The following is a 25,610-nucleotide window of genomic DNA, read 5'->3' as shown; positions in this document are numbered from 1 at the left end:
ACGAATATACAGGAAATTTTGCCGGTGCACAGGACGGGAGGGTTGCAGAAGTAGACAGCACTCCCATTTCTGGATGGAGCCGCACCTCACACAGAGAGAAAAAATAGAATTAGGCATTGGAAAGACAACAAATACAGTATAATGTGTCAGCATTAAGCAACAAGAAAAACAAAAATACTAAGCATAGTGAGTGGCGGGGGGTCATCAACATTTTGACTTTAGACTGAGACCAAAAACAATCCCTTTAAGGGTCACACCGGGGTCAGTTTTCAGAAACATAGTACGTTTGGCTGAAATTGCTCAAATTATAATGTAATGATTCTGCCAATTATACATTTTCTATACCTACTTATGCCAATTAAGTTTCACAGGGGAGGTGGAGCCTATCCCAGTGGTCAATGAGAGGCTGTGCACACCCCGGACAGGGCGCCAGTCTAATTGCAGGGCTCATATGATGATGATGACTATTGTTGTTTTTGTTAATCTGCATGATACAAGTGGAAAGTAGAGGAGCTACATGAAGGTTAGAGTAAGGTCTAGTGTAACACGGAGCATTTGAGCATGAAGAAAAAAAAAGATAACAGCAGGAGCAGGCTGAATAATGCAGTAGCCTGTTTTTTTTTTTTTACTTCCTTCTATCAGCACAGCAGATGATCAGAGATGTCAGGTTCTCGCTGTACTCACACTTCTTTTATCTAGATGCAATCTGTTTTTTCAAACTTTGAAAACCTTGAAAAAATGTGTACACTTCATTAAGTATTTCTTGAAAAATTTAATTTCGGTGTTTCCCCTGTGATTGTGCTGCTGGCTCATTTGTTTGGTCTACAAATAATAAATAAATGAAAAAGTGCTCTGTTAGCTGGGAGACAAACTGAGCAGCCAGCTAAGTTAATATCGAACGAGAAGTGAATGGTTGTGTTCTGGGGACACTGAGATGGAGCATGTGTGATCTAAAAGCAGGATCAAAAGCAGCAGACCTCCAGCCTAGATAAAATGCTCCAACTGAGTCTTTTCCCTTTGTAGAAATGGACCCCTCCCTTAAATCCTCCAATATTCATGCTGAATGATACTTTGGTGGTCCAAGGTTGCTGGTATTTATGAACTAGAAGCTTTGTCCATAATTCTTTTTGGTTTAAACAAGTTCAAAGATCAGTGTAATAATAGTAGTCCAAACCACAGTTCAACATCTCATCAAGGAAGTGGAATGTCTAAGTCAGCCCACCCAAACCTCCAATCACAGTTTTGATCAACACAAGACTAAGGTCAAGTATTTCAATGTGCAGCATATTAATATGTCAACTTAGGTCTTATAAGGGCAGCACGGTGGCTTAGTGGTTGGCACTGTTGCCTCACAGCAAGAAGGTCATGGTTTCAATTCCTACCAACTTTCTGTGTGGAGATTGCATGTTCTCCCCATGTTTGTGTGGGTTCCTTCCGGGTGCTCCGGCTTCCTCACACATCCATAGACATGCAGGTTAGGTGAATTCGGAACTTAAATTGTCCATAGGTGTGCGTGCGGGTGTGCATTGGCACACGTTTTACACCGGATGCCCTTCCAGACCGGTGACAATGATGAAATGTGGCAGGAGTGGGGTAAACAAATACTAAAAATAATTTCAAAATAAAACACATTAGCCAGGCGCTGCTAAGCGAAAAGCCTCACAGTATTAATGCTACTGGAAGTGTGTTTATTGGCTTAAAAAAAAAGAAAAAAAAAAAAGTCGATGACAATGCATTCTGGGTCAGTTTTTTCTTTTTGTGAAACTTTTTTTTTTTCTTTTTACAAATTTGGCCCTCCTGCAGTACCTTCATAGACTATCAGATGGCGGAACCCCATGCAACGATGTCACAGCCCTCTTGTGGGCTACAGGTCTCACATTGGGAATCTCTGGTCTATGTAATTAAAAAACAATAACTAATATAGAGTATATGTTACACCACAAGATTCTTATCGCACCTGAATGTTAAAATATTATTGAAACTGTAGGTAAACAAGTGATACAAATTCTATCAGGAAACTTCATAGTATGTCCCTTTGACTGCCCACTTCTTTTAACTTGGGGGTCACCACTGCAGATCCAAGGTGGATCTGCATGCTGATTTGGTACAAGTTTTATGCTGGATGTCCTTCCTGATGCAGTTCCATACTACATGGAGAATGGGCAGGAGTGGGATTTGAACTGGGAAACTACGGTGCATCCAAAAGTATTTACAGCGCTCCACTTTTCCACATTTTTTAATGATACAACCTCATTCCAAAATGGATGAAATTCCTTTTTTTTTCTTTTTTTTTTAAACTCAAAATTCTATACACACTACCTCATAATGGCAATAATGGTGAAAATGGGGTTTTTTTTTTAGATTTTTGAAAATTTCTTTTAAAAATTAAACAAAGAAATCACATGTATATAAGTATTCACAGTCTTCGCAGTGAAGCTCAAAATCGAGCCCAGATGCATCCTGTTTCCCACAGTAAATTCAGTTGATTGGACGTGATTTGGAAAGGCACACACCTGTCTACATATAAGGTCCCACAGTTAACAGAGCATGTCAGAGCTCAAACCAAACATGAAGTCAAAGGAATTGTCTGTAGACCTCTGAGACAGGATTGTCTTGAGACACAAATCTGGAGAAGAGCACAGAAACATTTCTGTTGCTTTTAAGGTCCAAATGAGCACAGTGGCCTCCATCATCTATAAATGGAAGAAGTTCAGATCCACCAAGACTCTTCCTAGAGCTGACTCCTGAGCAATCGGGGGAGGAGGCCCTTAGTCGGGGAGGTGACCAAGAACCTGATGGTCACTCTGTCAGAGCTCCAGCATTCTTCTGTGGATAGAGGAGAACCTTCCACAGGACAACCATCTCTGCAGCAATCCACCAATCAGGCCTGTATGGTTCAGTGACCAGACAGAAGCCACTCCTTAAGAAAGGCACATGGCAGCCCACCTGGAATTTGCCAAAAGGCACCTGGAGGACTCTCAGACCATGAGAAACAAAATTTTCTGGTCTGATGAGACATAGATTGAACTCTTTGTTGTGAATGCCAGGCGTCATGTTATTAAACCAGGCATCATCCCTACAGTGAAGCATGGTGGTGGCAGCAACATGCTGTGGGGATGTTTTTCAGTGGCAGAAAATGGGAGACTAGTCAGGATTGTGGGAAAGATGAATGCAGCAATGTACAGAGACATCTTGGATGAAAACCTGCTCCAGCGCGCTCTTGACCTCAGACTGGGGCGACGGTTCTTCTTTCAGCAGGACAATGACCCTAAGCACACAGCCAAGATAACAAAGTAGTGGCTTCAGGACAACTCTGTGAATGTCCTTGAGTGGCCCAGCCAGAGCCCAGACCTGAATCCAAGTGAACATCTCTGGAGAGATCTGAAAATGTCTGTGCACCAATGCTCTCCATCCAACCTGATGGAGCTTAAGAGGTGATGAAAAGACGAATGGGCAAAACTGCCCAAAGATAGGTGCACCAAGCTTGTGGCATCATATTCAAGAAGACTTGATGCTGTAATTGCTTCCAAAGGTGCACGTTGTGTACATGTGATTTCTTACGTTTTTTTAATTATTATTATTTTTAATAAAAATGCAGAAATCACAAACTTTTTCATGTTGTCATTATAGGGTGTTGTGAGTAGAATTTTGAGGGGAAAAGTGAATTTACTCCATTTTAGAATAAGGTTGTAATGTGAAAAAATGTGGAAACGTGAAGCACTGTGAATACTTTCTGGATGCACTGTATAATTGGCAAATCTATGGCACATGTCTCAAATGTAATTTTTATGAGTAACCAGAGCTTTTTAAGTTAGACTGTTTGACCTACATCACATGCAGAGTTCTTTGATGGTTTGTTCTCATCCAATCCTTTACTTTTTATTTTTTATATAAATTATATATGCTTCCATTTTATTTATTTATTTATTTATTTATTTTCCATTTTCAGCTGCCAGGTTGTCTGGAACGTGCACTAAAGTTTAAATTGAAGTCCAACGTCATTAATAAGTCCATTCAAGTCTGAGAGCATGCGCTGGTGCTGTGTTTTGCCACATTCACAACACCACAGAACTGCCCTGCCTTATGGCAACCACCCAGGCAGACAACAGGTGGTTGAGTGGTCATTAACAGCAAAGATAAAATGGAACACCATTTCAAAGTTTCTAGAAGAATCAGAGATCAAGCTGATGGTTGCATGCAACTGTTTGCTTAACATCTCTATTATTACTAAACTGTAGTTTTCACAAGTACCGTGTCTGCTCAGACATCCTACCTCTGGCCGGACAGGATCTTCTATCCCAACAACACAGATGGCTGTCAAATCACTAAGGATGTTGTTTTCATCATCCCAGTTGGGCTCAGGATTGTTGGTGAAGTCACGGTAAGCCACACAAATGGTCCTCAAGCCATCACAGGCCATGGGTTCTATCACCTTCTTCACCATCTCATCCTTGTCCCGTGGACGGAAAACCCTTGACTCTCCAACCTCATTCAGGATGTGGTTGCATCTGGAGTTGAGGGTAATGGGGAAAAGAGTGGATGCCAGTGACACATTAAATGTTGTTGTATACTGTTTGATTTGTCTCGTGTTGCAGAAAATAGCCATTGTAATTTTAAAAACTAAAATGCATTACATGCTAAATGTTTAACATGAATTACTACCATTAAATTAAGAAGTGTACCCTTGCCCACTCGTTGTCATAAATTTACTAAATCAAGAGCTCTGTCCTGAAAGGCAAGTAGCTCCCACTGAATTGACAGTAGTAGTAGTTGAATCCTCCCTTATTAAACCCAGAAAAAGCAGGCCAAGGACAGTGCCCTCTAGTGGTGTGCAATACTGTAAGATTTTGTATTGATCCAATACCAAGTACAAAATACAGGGCCATTATTGCTGAATGCTCATACCGATACAGATACTTTTTAATAATTAAGGTGGACACATCATCAAATTGCTAAATCTGAATGAATTTCCATGACCTTAAAATGTTTCTGGGATTTTTCCTTTGGATTACTAATTAGTTAAAACCCAGTGAAAAACTTGGGAAAAGTTTTAAGTAAATACAAAATACTTCATTATTATAAGAAACATTTATGTTCAGAAACAATAGAACAGTAACAAAATTTTTCACCATACATTGTGATGTCTGGATTTTTTCTTAAATAAACAAAGTGTGCAAAATAATCACTCAAGAACAAAGTAAAACAATTTTTTTTTCCAGATAGAGTGTTCAGACACTACAATACAAAATTTTATGAAATTTTTTACCTTCATTGCACTTCTTTTCTGGATATTTTCTTAAATAAAGTGTCCAAAATTATCACTCCGCAACAAATTTTATCCAACAAGTAGAATTTCAAGCAGAATGTGTATTCAGGAAATACAATACAAAAATAAAACAACATTTCTAACTTTTAGTGTACTTCTTCCTACCACTTCTACTTCCTACCTCTAGTGCTGTCTGACTAAGAAACATAGTTGCTGATGGCTTTATATCCAAAAGACCTTGGTTCTAGACTTATTTAGTGTCTAGTAATCAGACAAAGGTTTAATTTTAGGCATTTACAAGGATTTGACCAGAAAAGCGTAGGACAAGTCTGGGAGCCTCTAAACGTATGTGAGAGGGTTGCGAAATATGTAAATTAAGTGTATGCAGCTATAATATGCCTCATTTTAATCCCACAATCAATCTGTTTACATCCCAACTCACTTCTTGAGGACTATCTCAGAAGCTCCTTTGCTGTACATGCGGAAACTCCCGTCAGGCAATTTGATGACTGTGCTCATGGATTTCCTGACAGAGTTGAAGGTGTACACTTTGTAAAGCTTCTCTTCTGGGATCTGGTTTCTTATTGGCTGATAATCTCGCTTTAGCTCCAAGACCAGTCCCAGCAGGCCGCACTCTGTCTTGTTGCCCACTTGCTTTGGCAGACCGCCTTCTTTGTCTGGAGGCTGGAAACAGACACACAGAGATCTTCAGATATTAATGGGTGTATATTTACAATACAATACTCCAGGAATGAGATGCTGTATTGAACAAGTTGTAGCCTAAGGGTACAAGCAGACTGGACTTCTGACTAGAGCGTTTTAGGGTCAGCAATTTTGAAATTAAACAGGAAAGTAACTATGGTGTCCTTTAGCAGAAGCCACTAAAGCTAAAAAATGATTTGCACAACATCACCCCTCTAATGGTGTTAGACTTTGGTGGTGTTAAAGTTATTTTTATTATTTTGCAAGTTTGTGCCTTATTTTACTGCCCACTTATAAATGTGTTAACTTGTGTAAAAGACAAAACAGCCCAGACTAATTTTTGATCGCAGCCATTTAGTTTCGTTGTTACAGGCTGCGAGATCATGATCTGTACCACTCGGCTCTGTTAACGACATTCTCCTTTTTCAGCACTGTACAGCTCATGTAAGCTTCTGAACAGCAGTGTGTGATAATTAACTAACAGGTGAAAGTGTTGCAGTGTGTGGGAGGGAGGGAAGGAGATGAAATGAAGAGAATCAAATTTGGATCTTATTTCAGGCACGCAGCTCAGCACTTTGCAGGCTCTAATTGCACTTTTTTTTTTCCTTTTTTTTTTTTTTTTTGAGGTTCAGTAAATATTTTTCTTCATATGGTCCTGTTCCTTCCCAAGTGCAGGACCAACGGACTGAAAAACTCATTTGTCCCTCAGGCCATCAGAGTGTGCAACGCCTCACCCGGGGGGAGGAGGAGTAACAGGAAGACAGAGGACAGGAAGGAGAGGAACAGTAAATCAAATCAAATCAATTTTATTTATATAGCGCCAAATCACAACAAACAGTTGCCCCAAGGCGCAGTAGTAGCCAGTAAACCAGTAGTGAACAGCATTTTTAGCATTTTTATTTGTGTATTTACATTTATATTTGCAAATTGTTTATACTCTCATTTTGGATGCTCTGTGTGCTTCTTACCCTGTGTGCTGCCATACAATGCTGCTGGAACCTTAATTTCCCTGAGGGAGTCTTCCCAAGGGATTAATCAAGTTCTATGTAATCTAATCTAATATCTGCAGCATCATACTATAACCTAGGCTAGTCTGTGTTCCATTACTTGCTGCGTGACCCCAAAATTGCCCTTAAAGGGTTTGTTTTGTCCAAGGTAAAAATTATATTTTTTAATTTCTATGCCAAGCTTGGCATACTTTACTACTTTACATATGTAGGTAGGTTCTGCAGTTATGCTGGCAACATCTAGTTAACCAATGGTCAAGAATTGGGGTGAAGATCACTGGTGTCAAATGTTAAAACTGAAGTTTTTCACTCCAATTTTCACATATGTGGGTGGGAAGTCAAAGTTGCCAAACGTCAACCATTGGGGTCAAGCTCATACATGCTAGTCTTTTTATATGCCTACTCCTCTTCAGATCCATTTGTTGATTTCTACCACTCTTGGTACATCATCAAAAACAAGGCAACACAGGTTAACACTGTTGTCTCACAACAAGAAGGCCCTGGGATTGTGTCCCACCTGATCATACAGACTTCACTTCTGTGTGGAGTCTGTATGAGCTTTCTGTGTCTACATGGATTTCCTCCCACAATCAAAAAACATGATCTAAAGAAACAAATTCATTTTGGCAAAGGCCAAGGAATCTAATTTTCAAGCTGATTCTGATCAAATCTGCCACAGACTTCCAGAATTCCCTTTCAAGATCAGCAAAAGGTCAATCATTTGGGTGAAAGTGAAGGTCATTGAAGACAAATGTCAGATTGCTATAGGTGTTATTGTCTTTCTGGCTGTGGGTACTGTTAGCTTACATTGCATGAAGCAGTTCTCAAAGGATCTGAAAAGGTGAATGATAGTGATAATCCATCCAGGATGCAATTTTGAATTTAATATCTAATGCTGTTGAGATTTGTTTTCAAATGCACCCTTTTTAGTGCAGGAGAATGTAAAGACTCCCACCCCTGGATACTGCAAAGGGGCAAGTGAGCTGCAGTCCGAACATGGCACTTATTTTTCCCCATTCTCTGATTTTGACGGGTCCCTTGTATAAACTATGTACAATGTCACTATAAACAATTACAGACTGATTTCTGTAACTTTGAGAGCAGCATGTCCATTGCCAAATTGGACACTTATATGGGTAGGACCACATATTGGAACGCTTTCCCCCTTTCACTCAGGGCAGATTTAACAAGTTTTATGCCGGATGCCCTTCCTGATACAAGTCCGCATCACGTGGTGAAATGTGGCAGAGGTGGAACCTTCCACACTGAAACCAATCTCACTAACCACTTGTCCACTGGGTAGGGCCATGTATTTTGGGGTGTTATTCATTATCCTTGTGAACTCACTTGGAAAGTACACAGGTGACATTCAGCACATTTATATATATGTAGAATTTATTTTCAGAATATACCAGCATATCTTTATTATGGCATGGCATAAGATACGTTTTTGAGAATCTTCTTGCAGTAAGCCCAGTTTGTTTTTAATAACCCCAAGTCTAGATGTCAGTCACGGCACAAAAACTGCCTTTGTTTAAATTTCAAATCACATCTGTTCTTGATGTTCCATTTAAACACTACTGACCAAGATGTGTTGGACATCCTAAAGAAGTTGTTTGGAATTTCTGTCAGTCTCTAAATTCCATGATGACAGGGAATATTTTATGCTTATCTAGTGTCTACTCATAATTATACCTGCATGCAAAGATGCCACATGGAGTTACACAGGGTTCAATACTTGGGCCTCTTTTGGTCACCCATTTTCAATGCTATTAGCCAACACATTTTTGTTATTATTATGCAGATGACACACTGATATAGACACAAATGGTATAACACTCACTAACCAGCTGCAGATCTGTGTAAAATGTACAAGAATCTTTTCACTTTAAAACCATACCTAAAATTTGTGCATTCATGTCCAGGCATTACTTAGTGAAACTGTTGGTTTTATTCTGATCATGCATTTTTCACAGGTCTCATTAAAAAATATGTTGCACAACTCTGAATTATCTTAAACACAGATTTTACCAAAGGGGAAAAATACAGTTTGGCCCAATCAGTACAGTTTATTGATTTCTGCACTGGTTTTCTGTTGTACACAGAATAAAAATTCTACTGTTTGTTGACAAAGCAGTAAAATGGCTTGGGGCCAAAATACATTTCAGATTTGCTTTAATGTTATAAACCCTGTAGATCTCTTAGATCATCTGGTAATGGTCTGCTGACTGCTCCCTGGGTCAGAACTGAACATGGGAAGAGGCGTTTCTGCGTACCATTTACTTGGAACAAACTTGCAGAATGCCTAAGGCTGTTCTCATCACTTCAACTCAGGGCTGAACATTGTTCTGTTCAGCTATGCCTTTAAAAAAATCTGAAAGGATCTCCTTTTGTACTGTAGCACTTTTACTTTGAAAAACTTTTCTGCTTTACCTTTTTTTTTAAATGTATTACTTCTATGAGCTTTTTAATAGTTTTTTTTTTTCATTTACCTTTTACACTTACCAGATTAATTGTTTTTGATTACATTTAGTGGTATTCATGTCATTTTTTATGCCTTTAAAGGGAATCCAAAAAGTTTGATCAAATGTTATGTATAATCCTGGTTATGCAGTTATCTGTGGAGAAAGGGTTGCATTCACCATTCATTACCTCTGCCAACAAAGTTGAAGAAGGTTATGTTTTCACCCCAGTTTGTTTATCTGCTTGTTTGTTTTTTGTTTGTTTGTTTGTTTGTGAACAGGCTGGAGCCCACAATGTTTCATAATTTTCACTAATTCAATTCTCAAAATTTTTAGGGGAGGTGATATTCTAGTGGCTAAGCTGTTGGGCTTGAGACCAGAGGATCCTTGGTTCAAATCCCAGCCTGACTGGAAAATCACTAAGGGTCCTTGACCAAGGTCCTTAATCCCCTATTGCTCCCGGTGTGTAGTGCGTGCCTTGTGTTGCAGCACCCTCACATCAGGGTGAATGTGAGGCATTACTGTCAAAGGTCAAAGTCAGGAAGAATCTTGGAAAAAATCCCTGTCTTTAACATTGAGCAAATTTACAAAAATTTGTAAGTCTGTCAAAAAGATCAAATTTCTTTCATATTTGCGAGCGTTAACTGGGATGGTATTTATTGACTTATCTGGCTCTGATCCAGATTACAAATTTTGTGGCCATTTAAATTTAACATTGAAAACCCCATATAATGTATATTTTACATTATATTTTCATCAAACGTGCCCCAATCACTCTCATATGTTAAAGTGAGGTGCAGACTGGCACTCACTATCACCTGACAAAGTTTGATCGGGATCTGATCCAGACTGTGGATTTTGTGGATGCAGGTTCCAATTTTATGCCTGTTTGTCTGTCTTCTAGTTATCAGTCAGAAACCATGTGCCAAAAAACATTGACAAATTGTGTATAGCAAAGATGACCAATGTTCTGTGAAAATCAACTGAAAAATAATTCAGAAACTGGAAAAAGTTGGAAAAAATAACCTGACAACGCCACAAAAACCTTGATTCAAATGTATGAACTAAATGCATACTCCGGACGTTTGATCAAATCTAATTTAGCTTATGAAAATCTGCGAACCAAACACGAAAGGGGGAAGCACGAACCATTGTGCGCGTGCGAACCACATGCACACCACGTGTTGGGGGAAGCAGACACTCCGGCATGACACATGTGTACTTGGCAACGCCACAATCGTGGGGTCAAATTTCACAGCCAACTTGACAGTGATCATCTGCTCACTATTTTCGTGCCGACAGCGCGAATGGCCACACATTTCCTAAGTGCTCCGCAAGCAGTATTAGATGTTCATGTGTCACCTGGAATTTGGCCAACACCTGCCGTGACAGGGATCAAATGGACTCTCATAGGGCACTGTCTTTCTGCCACTTGTGTGTGCGAATAATTGTAGCGACAGGTGTACGAGGCATTGGAGGCGGCTCAGATTTTTCACGACTGGCATGCAATTTCTTTCAAGTGCGAGTCAACTTTAATCGTGTTATGTGTGAAGGGGCCCAAAAGGACAACGACTACCACAAACATGACATCTTACAACATCAGTGAAGTGGAACGCACCAGATCCTTCCATAAAGCATGAATAGAAGAAAAACTTTCCCCACAAATCAAATATTAGCAAATCAGGTGTGGTGATTTTTAAATTAGTGAAATATGTGTGTAACTTTGCACGTAGTTATGTTTTCATTACTGCAGAATGAGCATGCACATGTGGTCAGCCCGTGGAAGATTCCCTGTTGCCATGGCAACAAGGGGCAAAGCATGAGACTTTGGAAAGAGTTTTCTCGCCACCACTTGGGGATTTATTGTCTTTGGCTGTGATTCTTCTGAAGAATTTTTCACTCATGTTGCTTCACTCGTCTCATGCACACTGTACTTTCTTTTTCAGCCTTCACATTTCTTATGAAGTCTCAAAGCTTTTATCATTTCCCCTGGAAGTTTTCATTATCACAAACACTTTTTGGCAGGGAAATACCTTCAGTAATTATTCATCTATTCATAAAGCTGCAAAATTTCCATTTTAGCTACTGTGACAGAAAGAAAACACTACATTCAATATTGTGCACACACAAGAACGACTGAGGAGTGACATATTACTGTCTTATGAACAGACAACATTTATATAATCACAATTTCTCAAGTTGATTTTTACTTTAGTTTAACCCGCACATCCTCCTGTACTAAGTAAGGGTAACTCAGGGGTTTTTCTAAACTGAGAAATGGGGTGCCACGCTCCCTTGTTTTGGCTGCACACCCCTTGCCGAAATTCAGATTTTTTAAGCGCTATTCCTAGCATACAGTCTTCCCCTCAGCGACTGATTCTTCCGTAAATACATTACATTGATGCCAGGAAATTACAAGTCCACTGGAAATAAACAGCATTTTTTTTTCCAAAATACTAAGAACGTGGCAAAATACAGTAACAATGAATAAACGTCCTATTTCATACTGTTCCTACACTCTGTTGTTGTTTCAACACGTCGCTATTTCACGCCACCATTTTGATTGTGAAACATGTAGTCTCGCAAGATAGAGTTCTGCAATGTTCTGTGTCTGTGACAACTTGCCCATTTGAATTAAGCCCTGTTCCCACCAAATAATGAAGTATGAATAACGTTTTCTTTGCTACGAGAGTCTTTATTCAACTATCATGGGAGAATGGTAGCTCTGAGTGGCTCTTAGAGACAGTATCTGCGGTTAACGAGGCTCATCTCTGAGCGTGGCGCTAATTTCAAGGTGTTCAAAATTTAGCAACAATAACGTGGGGCAGTTTGTGTACGAGTTACAACAACAACTAATGAGGGTTTTAGAGGGATGTGTGTGGTGCTTACAAGGCTGCTAAAAGTCCATTATCCCAGCGCCTGGAAGCTACGCAGGACCTGAGAGGCTATTTTTGGAGCGGCTGCCATCTTGTGCACACAATTCCATCTGCTCTGTGCTCCGGACACTGTATATAAAATAATTATTTTGTAGTGGATTGTAATCATTTTCTGCCTAACCTTGGATGCTGAAAACACCTCTAATTGCCTCTGGAAACAGAGAAGACTGTTTCATCTGGAGGCTTTTTTTCCCTCTCTTTCCTGCTCCATGAGGAAACAAGTGGGGGGTAGGACCAAACATGCGTTTGCAATGTCGTGCTACACGGCACTGCATGGCTCATATGTGGCTGATACGAGCCATTCGAGGCTATAATGACCTCTGGGTACAGAGATGCACATAGAGGCGCCTTAGTAGTGGATACATGACAGATGAAAACGTGGGTCATTCTTTGAATAATCACTACACACCCATGCGTGGCTCATTATTCATGGCGTATTATTCAGTGGGACCAAGGCTTTACTTGCCCTTATTTACTGAGTCACTATACTGGTCCTGCAAGAGGCCTCAGAAAGCCCCATCCCCCGTGTACAGTTGCTCCACGCTCTCGCATCTGGTGTCGCTCCCCCTTTTTCCTAGAAAAACCTCTGTAACTGGTATTTGTCCTTTGGAATCATAAATGCTGAAGGAATTTGGAGAAATAAGAGAGATGTAAGGCCCCCTTCACACATAGCAAGAATGTGCAGGAACCAGGCCGACACGGCAAAAATGGTCATAATCCAGATGCAGTCAGGAGGGAAAGAGGCGTATTCAGCAAACTTTTTCTTCTCTCTTTTTTAAAATCTTTTTTTAACCCATTAACAGTCCTTAAATAATTAATTTTGGCAAAAGGAAAAGTGGTATACACACACACACACACACACTTAAATGAACTCCAGAACTACCCTGGCAAGGTCAGCCAGAGGTTAATCATTTGAGTGAAATCAAAAGCTATTGGGGTTAAATGTCAGTTTTCTGTAGCCTTTAAGGTCTTTGTGCCCACTTATACCTTTACCTCAGCATTGTAAAGTGCTTTCAGCATCTGCACCAGATGAAAGAACAAAAGAAATAAATGACATCGCATTAATTAGGGATGCACCAACACCACTTTTGTCCAGACCAAGTACAAGTACGTACATTTTGGTACTCGTCAATACCGAGTACCGATACAAATACTTAATGATACCATTACAGTTTTATGATGATTTTGAAAACATGTTTTATTCATCAGTTGTTCCTTACTTTTTGACTAACTACTACCAATATCATTAGCTTTGCTTTTATTTAAAAACTGTTCACTTAAATGATGTAACTTCATTTTTTGATTACAACAAATTGTCCTTTAACATTAATTGTGTGTTTCTTATGGGCCCCTTCACAAATAGTGTGAATATGTACAACTCAGGGAAACTCCCGTCAGAACAGCTCGTATGAGCACACCACGAAACATCATGGTGACGGGCAGGCGTGCACAATGCCCATGCAATGGTTCGTGCACACGGGAACACAGTGCCAGCAGCTGCACAATGTGTAACCACTTCGCGTAGCTGCTGTGAAGAAAAAAAGAATAAATAAAAAATACTTGTTGCAATGGTTTCGCGCACGTGGAAACACAGTGCGAGCAGCAGTGCGATGTGTAACCACATCATGCAGCTGCTGTGAAGAAAAAATAAAGAAATAAAGAAATATAAAAATACATGTTGGAATGGTTTCATGCACGTGGGAACACATGTCACCCACGGGATATGAACCTGCACTTTCCAAAAGCTCTGGTTGCCAGTCAGAAACTTTACCACTGAGCTACCATCACTGGCCTGTGAAAGGTGCAGGAAACTGCCTGATATCAGGAAGGACATGGACTTATTAAAAACACACACACACACACACACACACACACACACACACACACACACACACACACACACACCATATGAAAACATCGCATTATATTGAATCCCTCTTATCAAGCGGGCAATAGAAATATGATCCGCCTGTTCCTCTGTTGATGACCCATGGTCACAGATGTACAGTCATGACATATCGACATTTGCTGGCACATGTCCAGCCTGACACGCATCTTGTGGACGCCGCGCCGCACGACTGATGCCGCATCATGAGGACCAGAGCTCACGTGAGTGACATGACAGTCAGATCACCCGCATAAGTGCTATGATCTGACAGGCCATTTCAACCTGGCGGCAGCCTGTCAATGGGCTACAGCCCATTGCCACAGCGATATATGTTTTTATTTATGTCCATGTGATGACAGCAAGCAGACACACGTGTGTCACAGTGGGCAGTTGTTAGTCTATGTCCAAACACAGTACGTGTTATCCAGCTGGAATGTCCAAACTGATAGATCTCCACAGCACACAGACCAAAGCCACACTCGTGTGGCACTTAGACAAATTTCACTGCCAGTATGACAGTGAATGTTTGCTAACTGTTGTTGTCTTAATAGTGTGAATGGCCACACATTTTCTAAGTCCCGTGCGAGCAGTGTTAGATGTGCATGTGCGTCACATGGAATTTGTCCGACACCTGCCGCGAGAGGGATCGATGGGCTCGCAAAGCACACACTCTGTCTTTCAGCTGCTGGTATGCACAAATAGTTGTAGCAACAGGTGTACGAGGCGCTAGAAGCAGCTACAAAACTACATGTTTTGCATACGATTCCTACTTCATGCGTACTTAATGCGTAAATCGGCCAAATTTGCACTATGTGTGAAAGGGCCCTAACAAACATTACACTGCCAGACATCTCACTGAAATGTAACCTGTGGACTTCAGCACTACAACATATACAACACCAATAACTGAACTGAAACTGTCCATAACTAACTGTTATTGTCTGTGAGGACTAAAAGTCTTTTGCGAAAATGTGAGGGGCAGATTCATTTTGATGAAAAGAAGCTTCTCTGTGTTATCAGCTGTGAGCCTGTTTCTGTTTTTATCTACAATGTGTGACACTGAGATAAACAGCCTTTCACTCACCACACTATTTTTTAACTTTTAATTAAATACGTACCGGTAATATGCACAAATACAAACCGTAAAAGTTTTTTTTTCCCCCAAAGGTGGAACATGTAAATATTGGAGGAGCACAGCTTGCACGCACATGCACACGCGCGCACGCACGCACACACACACGGTGTTGCTCGGATTTTCTGCAACACACGGTGGCAAAACGGAGTAATTTTAACATAATTTCCTCGCATTCAGACAGAATAGCCCATTCCCTGTGGTAACTGAGCCATTAATGAATGAGGTGCGCAGTGACTCAACTTCTGGCGCAAAGTGCAGCTCGTGGAGGCAAGCGGAGGGTCTGAACGCAGCGCCAAGGACATGTCGCAAGCGGATTACACATGTAGTGGACCGAGATGTTCTCCCATTGGCCTGAACACCCACACAAGGGCTGAAACTCACCAACCTGAAGGACAATCTCCGCTGCTAAAACCCTGATCTGAGTTCTGACGGAGGAAAGGTGGCGTAAAGTGCCAACTCACAGATGAACTTTTTTTTCAGCCATATGAGGAATTAAAGTATTTTCAGATGTTGTTTTCCAAACTCGGGAGGGTTTGTGCGGATTATTTTTCTTCAGGATCGTATGATGATGAATTTCACTGAAACAAACAGGTAAGACTTTTTATTCACTGTATGTGTGAATTTACGCCGCATGAGGACAGCGGCTTTCAGCCAATTAATGGACAGCATTGACAGATGTATTTCAACTTATGAACACATTACATGAAAGCCTGTAAAAATCCATTAATTAGCCACATCATTGTTTAAGCCGCAGTGTTCAAACGTATGAAAAAAGTAGCGGCTTATAGTCTGGAAAGTTTGGAGTTTGTATGTGAAAATCCCACACTGAGAGGTAAAGGGGCATCGGTTCATGGAGTTTTGGAGAAATTTTATGATTACAAGTACGAGTAAATGAATATGGGATTGGGCTAATACTCGATACTGGTATCGGGATCGGTGCATCCCTAACATTAATATTCTGCAGGTTTCATGACTTCACTTACAGCCATATAAGTGAAGTCACTTGTAGCCCTGTTGGTTGCAGAGATATCCTGGAAAATATGCTTCAGAAAATTTTGATGTTATCATGTCTTTCTGATGCAATAATATATATATATATATATATATATATATATATATATATATATATATATATATATTTTATACCATTTGGTTTAAAATGATTTACTGGATGCTCTAAGCTTTACATCATCTCTCTACCCCTCTTCATTGTTAATCAGACAAACAGTGTTTGATTGTATAATAAGTAACATTGGTGCATTCTGTTCCCATTAGCTGGCAACAAGGTGACAGCTATTCTCCCATAGGGGTTTGATATATATATGTACTCCTACAGTACACTTAACCACCCACACTTGCAGCTAAAGAACAGCTTGTCAGGTACTGCATGTCAAAAGCGCGCTCAACACAATGCTTCTGACTCTGCTTCCGTTTGCATTTTGCCCCAAAATAGACTGAGTGAGGTTTCCTGTTCTGCATCTAAACAATCCTCAAACCAATATTAGATTTAAAAAGGACAGTCTGACATTTAGGAGTATTGAATTTTGCTTTCTTGGGTTCTTCACTCGGTGAGTGCTGCAATGCGATGAGAAAGATCATGCACTGGCAGTGTTGTTATAGCGAACGTCTTCATAGAATTGATGCACTCACAGTCTCCATCTATGATTCCTCTTGTCCACTCGCTAATTAGGCTTTGACGAAGAATGTCAATGAAATGTGTCAATTCTCTTTTTTCCTCACAGATAAGCAGAAAAATAGTTTTCCCTGCACTCAGCAAGCTTCATTTATCTGCCTTTTGGGTAATGGATCAAACAGGGGATTGCCTGTTGAGGTGACATATGGTGGTCATCTTGTGTGCCCTGTGGCCATTGGACCAGGTTAAGGACGGTGTCAAGGACGGTGTGTTTGTTGGCGTGCAATGACATTCCCCCGTCAAACGAACCCACACACAGGTGTCTCCAGATCAACCCATCCGGGAATCAATCAAAACACTGTCTTCCTTGTCACCAACGGATTGCCACAACAATATCTGCCTTTTATCATTTCACCTCAGTATTTTTAAAACATATTTTCAAAAGGGAATGAAGTCAAAATAAATTCATTTATATTTAGAAAATACCACTGACAGTCCTGGTTCTTTTTTGTTGTCATTGTTGCAGCCATCATCAGTTCTGTGTAAGAAGGTTTGAGAAAGTCACACAAAACAATCATTAAAGCCCAATTATAGTTCTGGTCCATGTTCACCTGCTAATTGCACATATCTGGTTAATGTTTAGCTATGTCTCACTGATGCAGACAACAGTATAAATGCTTTATGCTGAGTTTTTATAAAATAACAGAATTAATGCTTTTTCCTAATGGCCACTGATTACATCAGGAAGACACTGCCTGCCACTGACTAATGAGGGAATTTAACAAATGGTCTCATCCACACTGCCTGCAAAGGAAGAAAAGCCGCCCAGCAATGGAAAAACATCACATGAATCCACTAAAAGCGAGGGACCCTGGGAAAAAAATGTTTGGTTAAAACAGAACTTTTTTGCACAAAAAATATCAATTAACTACAGTGTTTCATTTAAATTATCATGTTTTATTCTTATTGTTTTGGCCTAGTACATGTTGGCATCCAGTGGTGGGCACAGATAACCAAAAAATTAACTTCGATAACAGATAATAAGATAACTGAAAAGTTATCTTTGATAAAGATAAACCGATAAACCACCCAAAAATGTATCGGAAGTTACAGATAATCGATAAATTCCGGTGTTGTCTATGGGACATGTGCAGTTACTAAAGAGCTGAAATTGATTTTTAACACGGTCGCTTTTGAAAGCATCAAAAGCGGTAAAAGACCTAAAGAATAAGCAAGAATGTTTGACCATGCTGCCCCCTGCAGGAAGCAGCACAGACAAATCCTGAGAGCACCCACAAAAATCAACTCTTTACTAATCATAATCATTTTTCTTTTAACATTCTGCCCCTGCTGGAAGCTCTTGTTTACAACAGCGCTCCCACCAGAGGCACACCAAGAGCAGCCATAAGGCCAGCTCCCTATCAATTTGAACACTCCAGTCAGGCGGAGGTCTTGAAAAATAAAGTCATACTAACTTATGGTTTTTTGAAAATACTGATAGAATAACTCCATTAATGTCAATTCTGTCATTTGTACAAAGTTAAAATATAACATATATCTTTTAATGTTGAATAAGGCACTAATTCTGAGGTTTTGTAACAAACACAGACTGCAAAGCATTCTGGGTAAAAGTGCTAAACAGTGATTGGTTCAGTAATCCATTATGTAAAGCAACACGTTAATGTGACGTGTGTCGTGTGTTGGTTTAAAGATAAATGTGCTTTTGTAAAATATTCCATTTTTATTTGTAAAAACAGGCATTTTTACGGAGCCCTGGAAGTGTCATCGCAATTGCATGTTTTAAAACTTTTATGATGTTGTAAAACGTGCACTCAATATTAGTAAGTAAGTAAGTAAATTTATTTATATAGTGCCTTTCACAGACATAAGGCCATGTACACACGTTGTCGGGTATTTGTAAAACCAAATAGCTTACCCTTTCAGTTTGGGGAAAAAACTTCATCCACACTACGTCATTTAAAAAAAAAATCCATCCACATCGAACCGTATAAATGTGTTGCAATTAGTCTGCCAAACCTTTGGGTGGCGGTACTGATTAAAATTCTAACCAATCAGGAGCCTTATTCGCTTGTCGTCACATCCACAAAAACTAAAAACATGGCGCCAACCTCGTTCGTGTGGACCGATTAGGAGTCGGAATTACTTCTAACCGTAGTTTTAGAATACAAAGTTAACATATATGCACACACATCGGATTATCGGAGGTGTGCCCACCACTGTTGGCATCTTTCCATTAATTACAATGCATACAGAAATTTATAAAAAATAAAAAAAAGTTTAAGTTTCTAAATATGTGGCAATTCCACACTGTACATAGGTCATTTGACCTAATGTTTTCTAGCGGTTTTCTCTGAAAATATCAAAATTAGACATTTAACACTCTTTTATGACCCTTCTAAACATGTACTGGTCATTCTCAACATATTAACTACCTTGGAAAATCTGTAGCTGCTGGAGTTTAGAAAATATAGCTGTATTTGAAGTAACACTCCAGACAAAAAAGGGTGTGGTCATTTTCACACTGTTCATCCTGGTTGGACATTTTGGCACATATATACCAAGTTGGGGTCACTGGGGCCACTCAAGGACATTCACAGAGTTGTCCTGAAGCCACTCCTTTGATATCTTGGCTGTGTGTTTAGGGTCATTGTCCTGCTGAAAGATGAACTCTTGCCCCAGTCTGAGGTCAAGAGCGCTCTGGAGCAGGTTTTCATCCAAGATGTCTCTGTACATTGCTGCATTCATTTTTCCCTCAATCCTGACTAGTCTCCCAGTTCCTGCCACTGGATAACATTCAAACAGCAAGATGCTGCCACCACCATGCTTCACTGTAGGGATGGTGCCTGTTTTCCTCCAAACATGACACCTGGCATTCACACCAAAGAGTTCAATCTTTGTCTCATCAGAGTAGAGAACTTTGTTTCTCATGGTCTGACAGTCCTTCAGGTGCCTTTTAGCAAACTCCAGGCAGGCTGCCATGTGCCTTTTCCTAAGGAGTGACTTCTGCCTGGTCACTCTACCATACAGGCCTGATTGGTGGATTGCTGCAGAGATGGTTGCCCTTCTGGAAGGTTCTCCTCTCTCCACAGAGGAATGCTGCAGCTCTGACAGAGTGACCATCAGGTTCTTGGTCACCTCCCTGACTAAGACCTTTCTCCCCTATTGCTCAGTTTAGATGGGCAGCCAGCTCTAGGAAGAGTCCTTGTGGATCCGACCTTCTTCCATTTACAGATGATGGAAGCCACTGTGCTCATTGGGAGCTTCAAAACAGTAGCCTACCCTAGATTTGTGCCTCAAGACAATCCTGTCTCAGAGGTCTACAGACAATTCCTTTGACTTCATGCTTGGTTTGTGCTCTGACATGCTCTGTCAATGCTGGGACCTTATATGTAGACAGGTGGTGTGCTTTTCCAAATCATGTCCAATCGACTGAATTTACCCCAGGTGAACTTCAATTACGCTGTAGAAACATCTCAAAGATGATCAGTGGAAACAGGATGCACCTGAGCTCAGTTTTGAGCTTCATGGCAAAGGCTGTGAATACTTATGTACATGTGATTTCTCAGTCTTTTTTATTTTTAATAAATTAGCAAAAATCTCAAAAAGCCTTTTTCACATCATCATTATGGGCTATTGTGTGTAGAATTTTAAGTGAAAAAATTAGTTCCATCCATTTTGGGATACGGCTGTAACATATACTTTCCGGATCCACTGTAAGCAGCACGTCACTGGTTTCAGGCACTACAATCCAAATCAAGTCAATTCTGGGAGCATGCTCTGGTGCGGCACTGTCCTGCATCAATGACACCAAGGAACCACCTTGGGCCCTGGGTGGCACAAAAACCACCTGCTCCACACCATTTGGTCCTGATGAACTTCATGTCCACTCATACCCTCTTCCTCCAATTTTTTCCTTTCTTTTGTCCATCCACCTTCCTTAAGGTGTGTCCTCTTCCATTTCCATCCTCATCATTATTTTACTGACTTCAGCCAGGCTGTACACTACACCAGGGCTGGACTGGCATCTGAAAAGGGCCCGGGCACTTTTTGATCACCTGAGGGCCCAGCGCCATTTTATTTATATATATATATATATATATATATATATATATATATATATATATTTATATATATATATATATATATATATATATATATAGGCCTATATATGATGTCTGGAAGCATATGCTAAAGAAGAATGTATGTAGAGGAGGATAAGGTCAGTAACTTTTTTTTCCTGATTATGAGCCCTGGTATGAGCCCTGATATGAGCCCTGGCCAGTGAATCTCAATGTGGGAAAAAAAAAATAAATAAATATATATATATATATATATATATATATATATATATATATATATATATATATATATATATATATATATATATATATTCATACCATTTTCCTTAAGCAAAAACTGAAAACAGGTCCCACAGACCCAAACACCTTACGAGGGTTAAGCAAAGTAATATTTCACTAACACACACAACACTAAGTTGGACACCAAATCTAGTCAAAGCATTATTTGACACCAAAGCTAAGGCACCCCCCCCCCCCACCACACAAACACTGGTGCTCCAACTCCTAATTCCCTAATGTATTATGTCCTTAAATATAGATGGTCATATGAATAACATGGAAACAGTAGGGAAATGGTGCTGCATAGGCCATGAGGTAAATATGATTTCTGTTCATATACAGTAAGAAAAGGGCTGTGTTGTGCACAACTCCATCTGGGCCACTATTGTATGTTCTAAGTCTTACTGAATAAAATTAATCCCTTAGTAATAATTTCCTAGGTTAAACATTTTCATACTTTCAGCTTACAATTGCTCCAGTTGAGAGATACTGTCAGTGAGCTTACTGAATGGAATGTTAATAACAACCAAAAATATTTTAGGCCAATTCCACAGCGTATCACACGTCTTTCTGCCCCTTCTCACCAGGCTGGCAGTAGCTACTCCACCTTGGAACGGCTACCAGCGATTGCTAAACAGTAGCACAGCTAGTCGGCTTCTTGCCTATCCATCTACCACGCCACGAGGCAGCCAATACTTAATACGAGATGTCTTGATAATGACATGGCATGCCATTACAGAAGGAAAAGATTACAAAAATACATTTTGTATAAAATCATAGTTGCACAACACACGACAAGCAGTAGAGTAGAAATAAGATATTAGTTGGATTTGTGAAAGTGAAAGGGGGGGATGCCATAACTAACACGCACTAGCAGTTACTTTAGACACACAGCACAGGTCGTCCTTGTGACAGTTCAAGACAAATGGAAGAGTTCTATATGCTGGTGCAACAATACAAGAGAAGTCAAAGTGTATGAAAATAAATCAAATGGGTACATGTTTGTGACTGATTTGAGAAAGTCAGGATGACGACTTAGTCTTGGTTTCAGGCAATAAATGGGAAACGAAACGCCGAAGCGGTGAATAGCTACACTGCATTGGCTAGCTACTAGCAAGTGTTGAGATGAATTCTAACCTCAATCTCTCCCTGCTGGGTCACGTCTCTCTCAGTCTCCGTCTCCTCCTCCTCCTGCTCTCTCTCTACCACCTGTGCTCTCGACACCGGTCCCGGGCTAGTTTGAAATGACGGACCGGCGGCCCCACTACCCGAACCCGAGGTCGAGCTTGTGGTTTTAAACATATCTGTGATTTTGGCACATTTTGCTGTGTCATATTTTAATTACTGTTTTCTTTTTTCCTTTCGCTTCTCAGCTCCACTCTTTTGCTTCTCCATTTTGCGCACAACTCTCCGTTCTCCACTCGAGCTCGGACCGAATATCCAAAACTTTGAGTGACGACTTGGGTCAGGTGGGGGCCTGTAGGGAGGGGCGGGCCTTCGAGAACCAAGGAATTTCATTGGACTAGCCCAATGTGCCTCAGGAGAAGCATCCAATGGGCCTCTATGTGTCATTTTTTACCGTTGCAGTCAATAAAAAATATAATTATATACATATATTTTTTAATGACAGAGCTGAGGGGGCCCAAAATGTGCGAGGGCCCGGCGGGATTTGCCCGGTACGCCAGATAACCAGTCCAGCCGTGCACTACACTAATAATGTCATAGGAATCCATGTTATGCCAAAATTGCAGAGAAACACATGTATTGCAGCATGTATAGAGTAACTCCAATGTGTTACAGATGTGACCACATCTATGTAGTCAGAGCATGTTCAAAACATCTGAGATTCAAACGGTGCCATATTTCCTGCATAATATCATAATATGTATTGCAAGTTATGATAGTTAAAATAAGGACCTGGGTGGACAATAGGTTGACCTGGGTTCAATTCCTGGTCACACTACTTGGATAAAACACTGGATCTGCATTGTCTCAGTCCACCCAGCTCTAAATTGGTAAAGACATTGCCTGGGGAAGTCACTGCAGTCAGAACGGAGTCCCGTCCAGGGGGAGTCGGAAACTTTTCTCTGCTTCATGCTACAGAATCCGGGATCAGCATCAATGGGTCTCAGGGCCTATATAAGACTTACTTCTGAAACACAAAGGAGGGGTAGGGGTGGAGGCATGCGTCATCTGTGCAGCTGAGTTTATATCAGTCTCTGTCCATGTGTGAGTGGTCTTGATGACAGCCGCAGAAGGATGTAAGGGAGGGGCAGATGAAGAGGGAGCTGAATGTCTTCACCAAGACCGTTGAATCCTTCAGGGGAAAACAGCGGGGCATTTTAACCTTCAGTAGCTGATAAGGCTGCCATGTTTTGGTTTAAGCAGAGAGCCACAAAATTCCAATACCGTCTCTCTTTAGCCATCCAGATCAAATTGTGAATATTGAACTGATCTTCAACATCAATTCCTTTGCAGGGCAGACAATTGCTCCAAGATGGTTTCCAATTTGAAAAAGTTAATGCAGTCTGAGATTGTCCACCTTGCCCACCTCGTTACTCATGAAGGACAGATGTGGAGTTGTGGTAGTGTGGCAGCTGTCTTGCCAATTTTCCGGTAGGTCAGGGCAGCGCCTACCATAACGACAAATAAGAATAAATAAATCTAACCAAGCTTTCCATGAAAAGTGGCGCAAAGCATTTGCGCCATTTCTACCAGGCATCGAGAACATAGCCCACTTGAGAGACCAGCTGATCAATTCCATGGTTATTCCAAATATAGTTCAAAGAATTCACAGTCTGGTGAAGTTGGGACTTTGAAGGTTGAGGCAGAGATAGAGAAACAACACAGATGGAGGGGAGATGCGACCGCCCTCGCCAGAGTCCCAAGCAGTCTGTTTGTTCTGGATTATGGTGGTCTATTATATACATGAATGCATCAATTCAGTGTCTTCATATGTTGAATACTGTGTTTCATGAACCTTTAAGGTGCATAACAAATTGAAAATCCCTCACTCATCATTGTATACTGTACTTTAAAGCAAACTAGCGTTCTTTTCTGGTATATTCTTATTTCTAAGGCCATGCTTTGTTGAGTTTTCTGTTATTTAACCATCATTCCATTTTAAAATCATTTTACATGTTGGTTAAGGTCTCGACACACCTTCCTTGTGATTGTTACGTATGAATGGATTGATATGGGCAAAAAGGTTTTCAGCATAATCTCCTAATATTCTCCAGAATAAGGTCAAACTCCAGGACCTGGTCACACTTACTGAATCTAAAGGAACTTGAAAATCCATGGAGTCTGAATCTATTGAAATTTGTAAATGTTTGATTGATAATACTGCATTTTCCTCAGCATTTTGGTTGGATGTTATATTGAAGTGTGATGTGATATTTATGATTTGATTTGAATCCCAATGAGACTAAGCTTGTTACATACAGGGGCTTGCAAAAGTATTCAGCCCCTTGGTATTTCATGCATTTTAATTTGTTTATGGCATTTCAAATACAAAAAGTGAATCAGGCTTCTCAATATAAAAATTTCTAAAATTATCTTCCTTAGACTCAAACTGAAAGCAAATCTCTACAACGTGATAGAAATTAATTAAAAATATAAAAGCCAAGATGATAATAAGCCCCTTTGGTATAATACCTGTAAATAATCAGTTTAATTGTCAGTTTTCTTCAGACAAGTCAGGGGATGGATACATGAACATTTCCAAGTCACCGAATGTCTTGAACTTTATTTACATCAGTTATGAAGAAATTCTAACAGTACGGCACTCTGTGGTAAATCTGTGTAGAGTAGACAGTTCTCAAAAATTGAGTGACTGTGCAAGAAGGAGAAGAGTGAGGAAAGCCACCAAGACACCCGGACAATCCAGAAGTTACAGGCTTCTGTGGCTCTAATTGGAGAAATTGTGCATAGTGCATGTTTTGCATTTTGTATCACCAGTTATACAGCTTCATGATGAAGTGGTATAGAGGAGGGTTTTCTTTCACCAAAACATTAAATCTAGGCTAGCATCTCAAATGTACCTTCTGGCAAATTGAAGCTGAACTTTCAGGTCTTTTTTAATATTAAAAAAACCCTCTTCTATAGGAGACTAAGAATTCACAATGAAAGACTGTCTTTCTCCAGAGTTTCTGCATGCCAAATTTACAACCATGAAATCAATGTCATGTAACAGAATGTCC

General features: G+C 40.2%; 1 protein-coding gene across 9 annotated transcripts in view; it reads right to left on the bottom strand.

Annotated features, from left to right (window-relative positions):
- Nucleotides 1–25,610, bottom strand: part of atp2b2 (ATPase plasma membrane Ca2+ transporting 2) — a 488,858-nt gene that overhangs the window by 27,200 nt on the left and 436,048 nt on the right. For all 9 annotated transcript variants that reach the window (XM_034166183.1, XM_034166192.1, XM_034166187.1 and 6 more), the window contains 2 exons: nucleotides 5,709–5,950; nucleotides 4,274–4,508 (listed from right to left, as the gene is read on the bottom strand). In XM_034166183.1, coding sequence (XP_034022074.1) covers nucleotides 4,274–4,508; nucleotides 5,709–5,950 — 477 coding nt within the window. The remainder of the gene's footprint in view (nucleotides 1–4,273; nucleotides 4,509–5,708; nucleotides 5,951–25,610) is intronic.

The sequence above is a fragment of the Thalassophryne amazonica genome, chromosome 3, assembly GCF_902500255.1.
Source record: "Thalassophryne amazonica chromosome 3, fThaAma1.1, whole genome shotgun sequence".
NCBI lineage: Eukaryota > Metazoa > Chordata > Actinopteri > Batrachoidiformes > Batrachoididae > Thalassophryne > Thalassophryne amazonica.
This window is presented reverse-complemented; position numbering and strand designations above follow the sequence as displayed.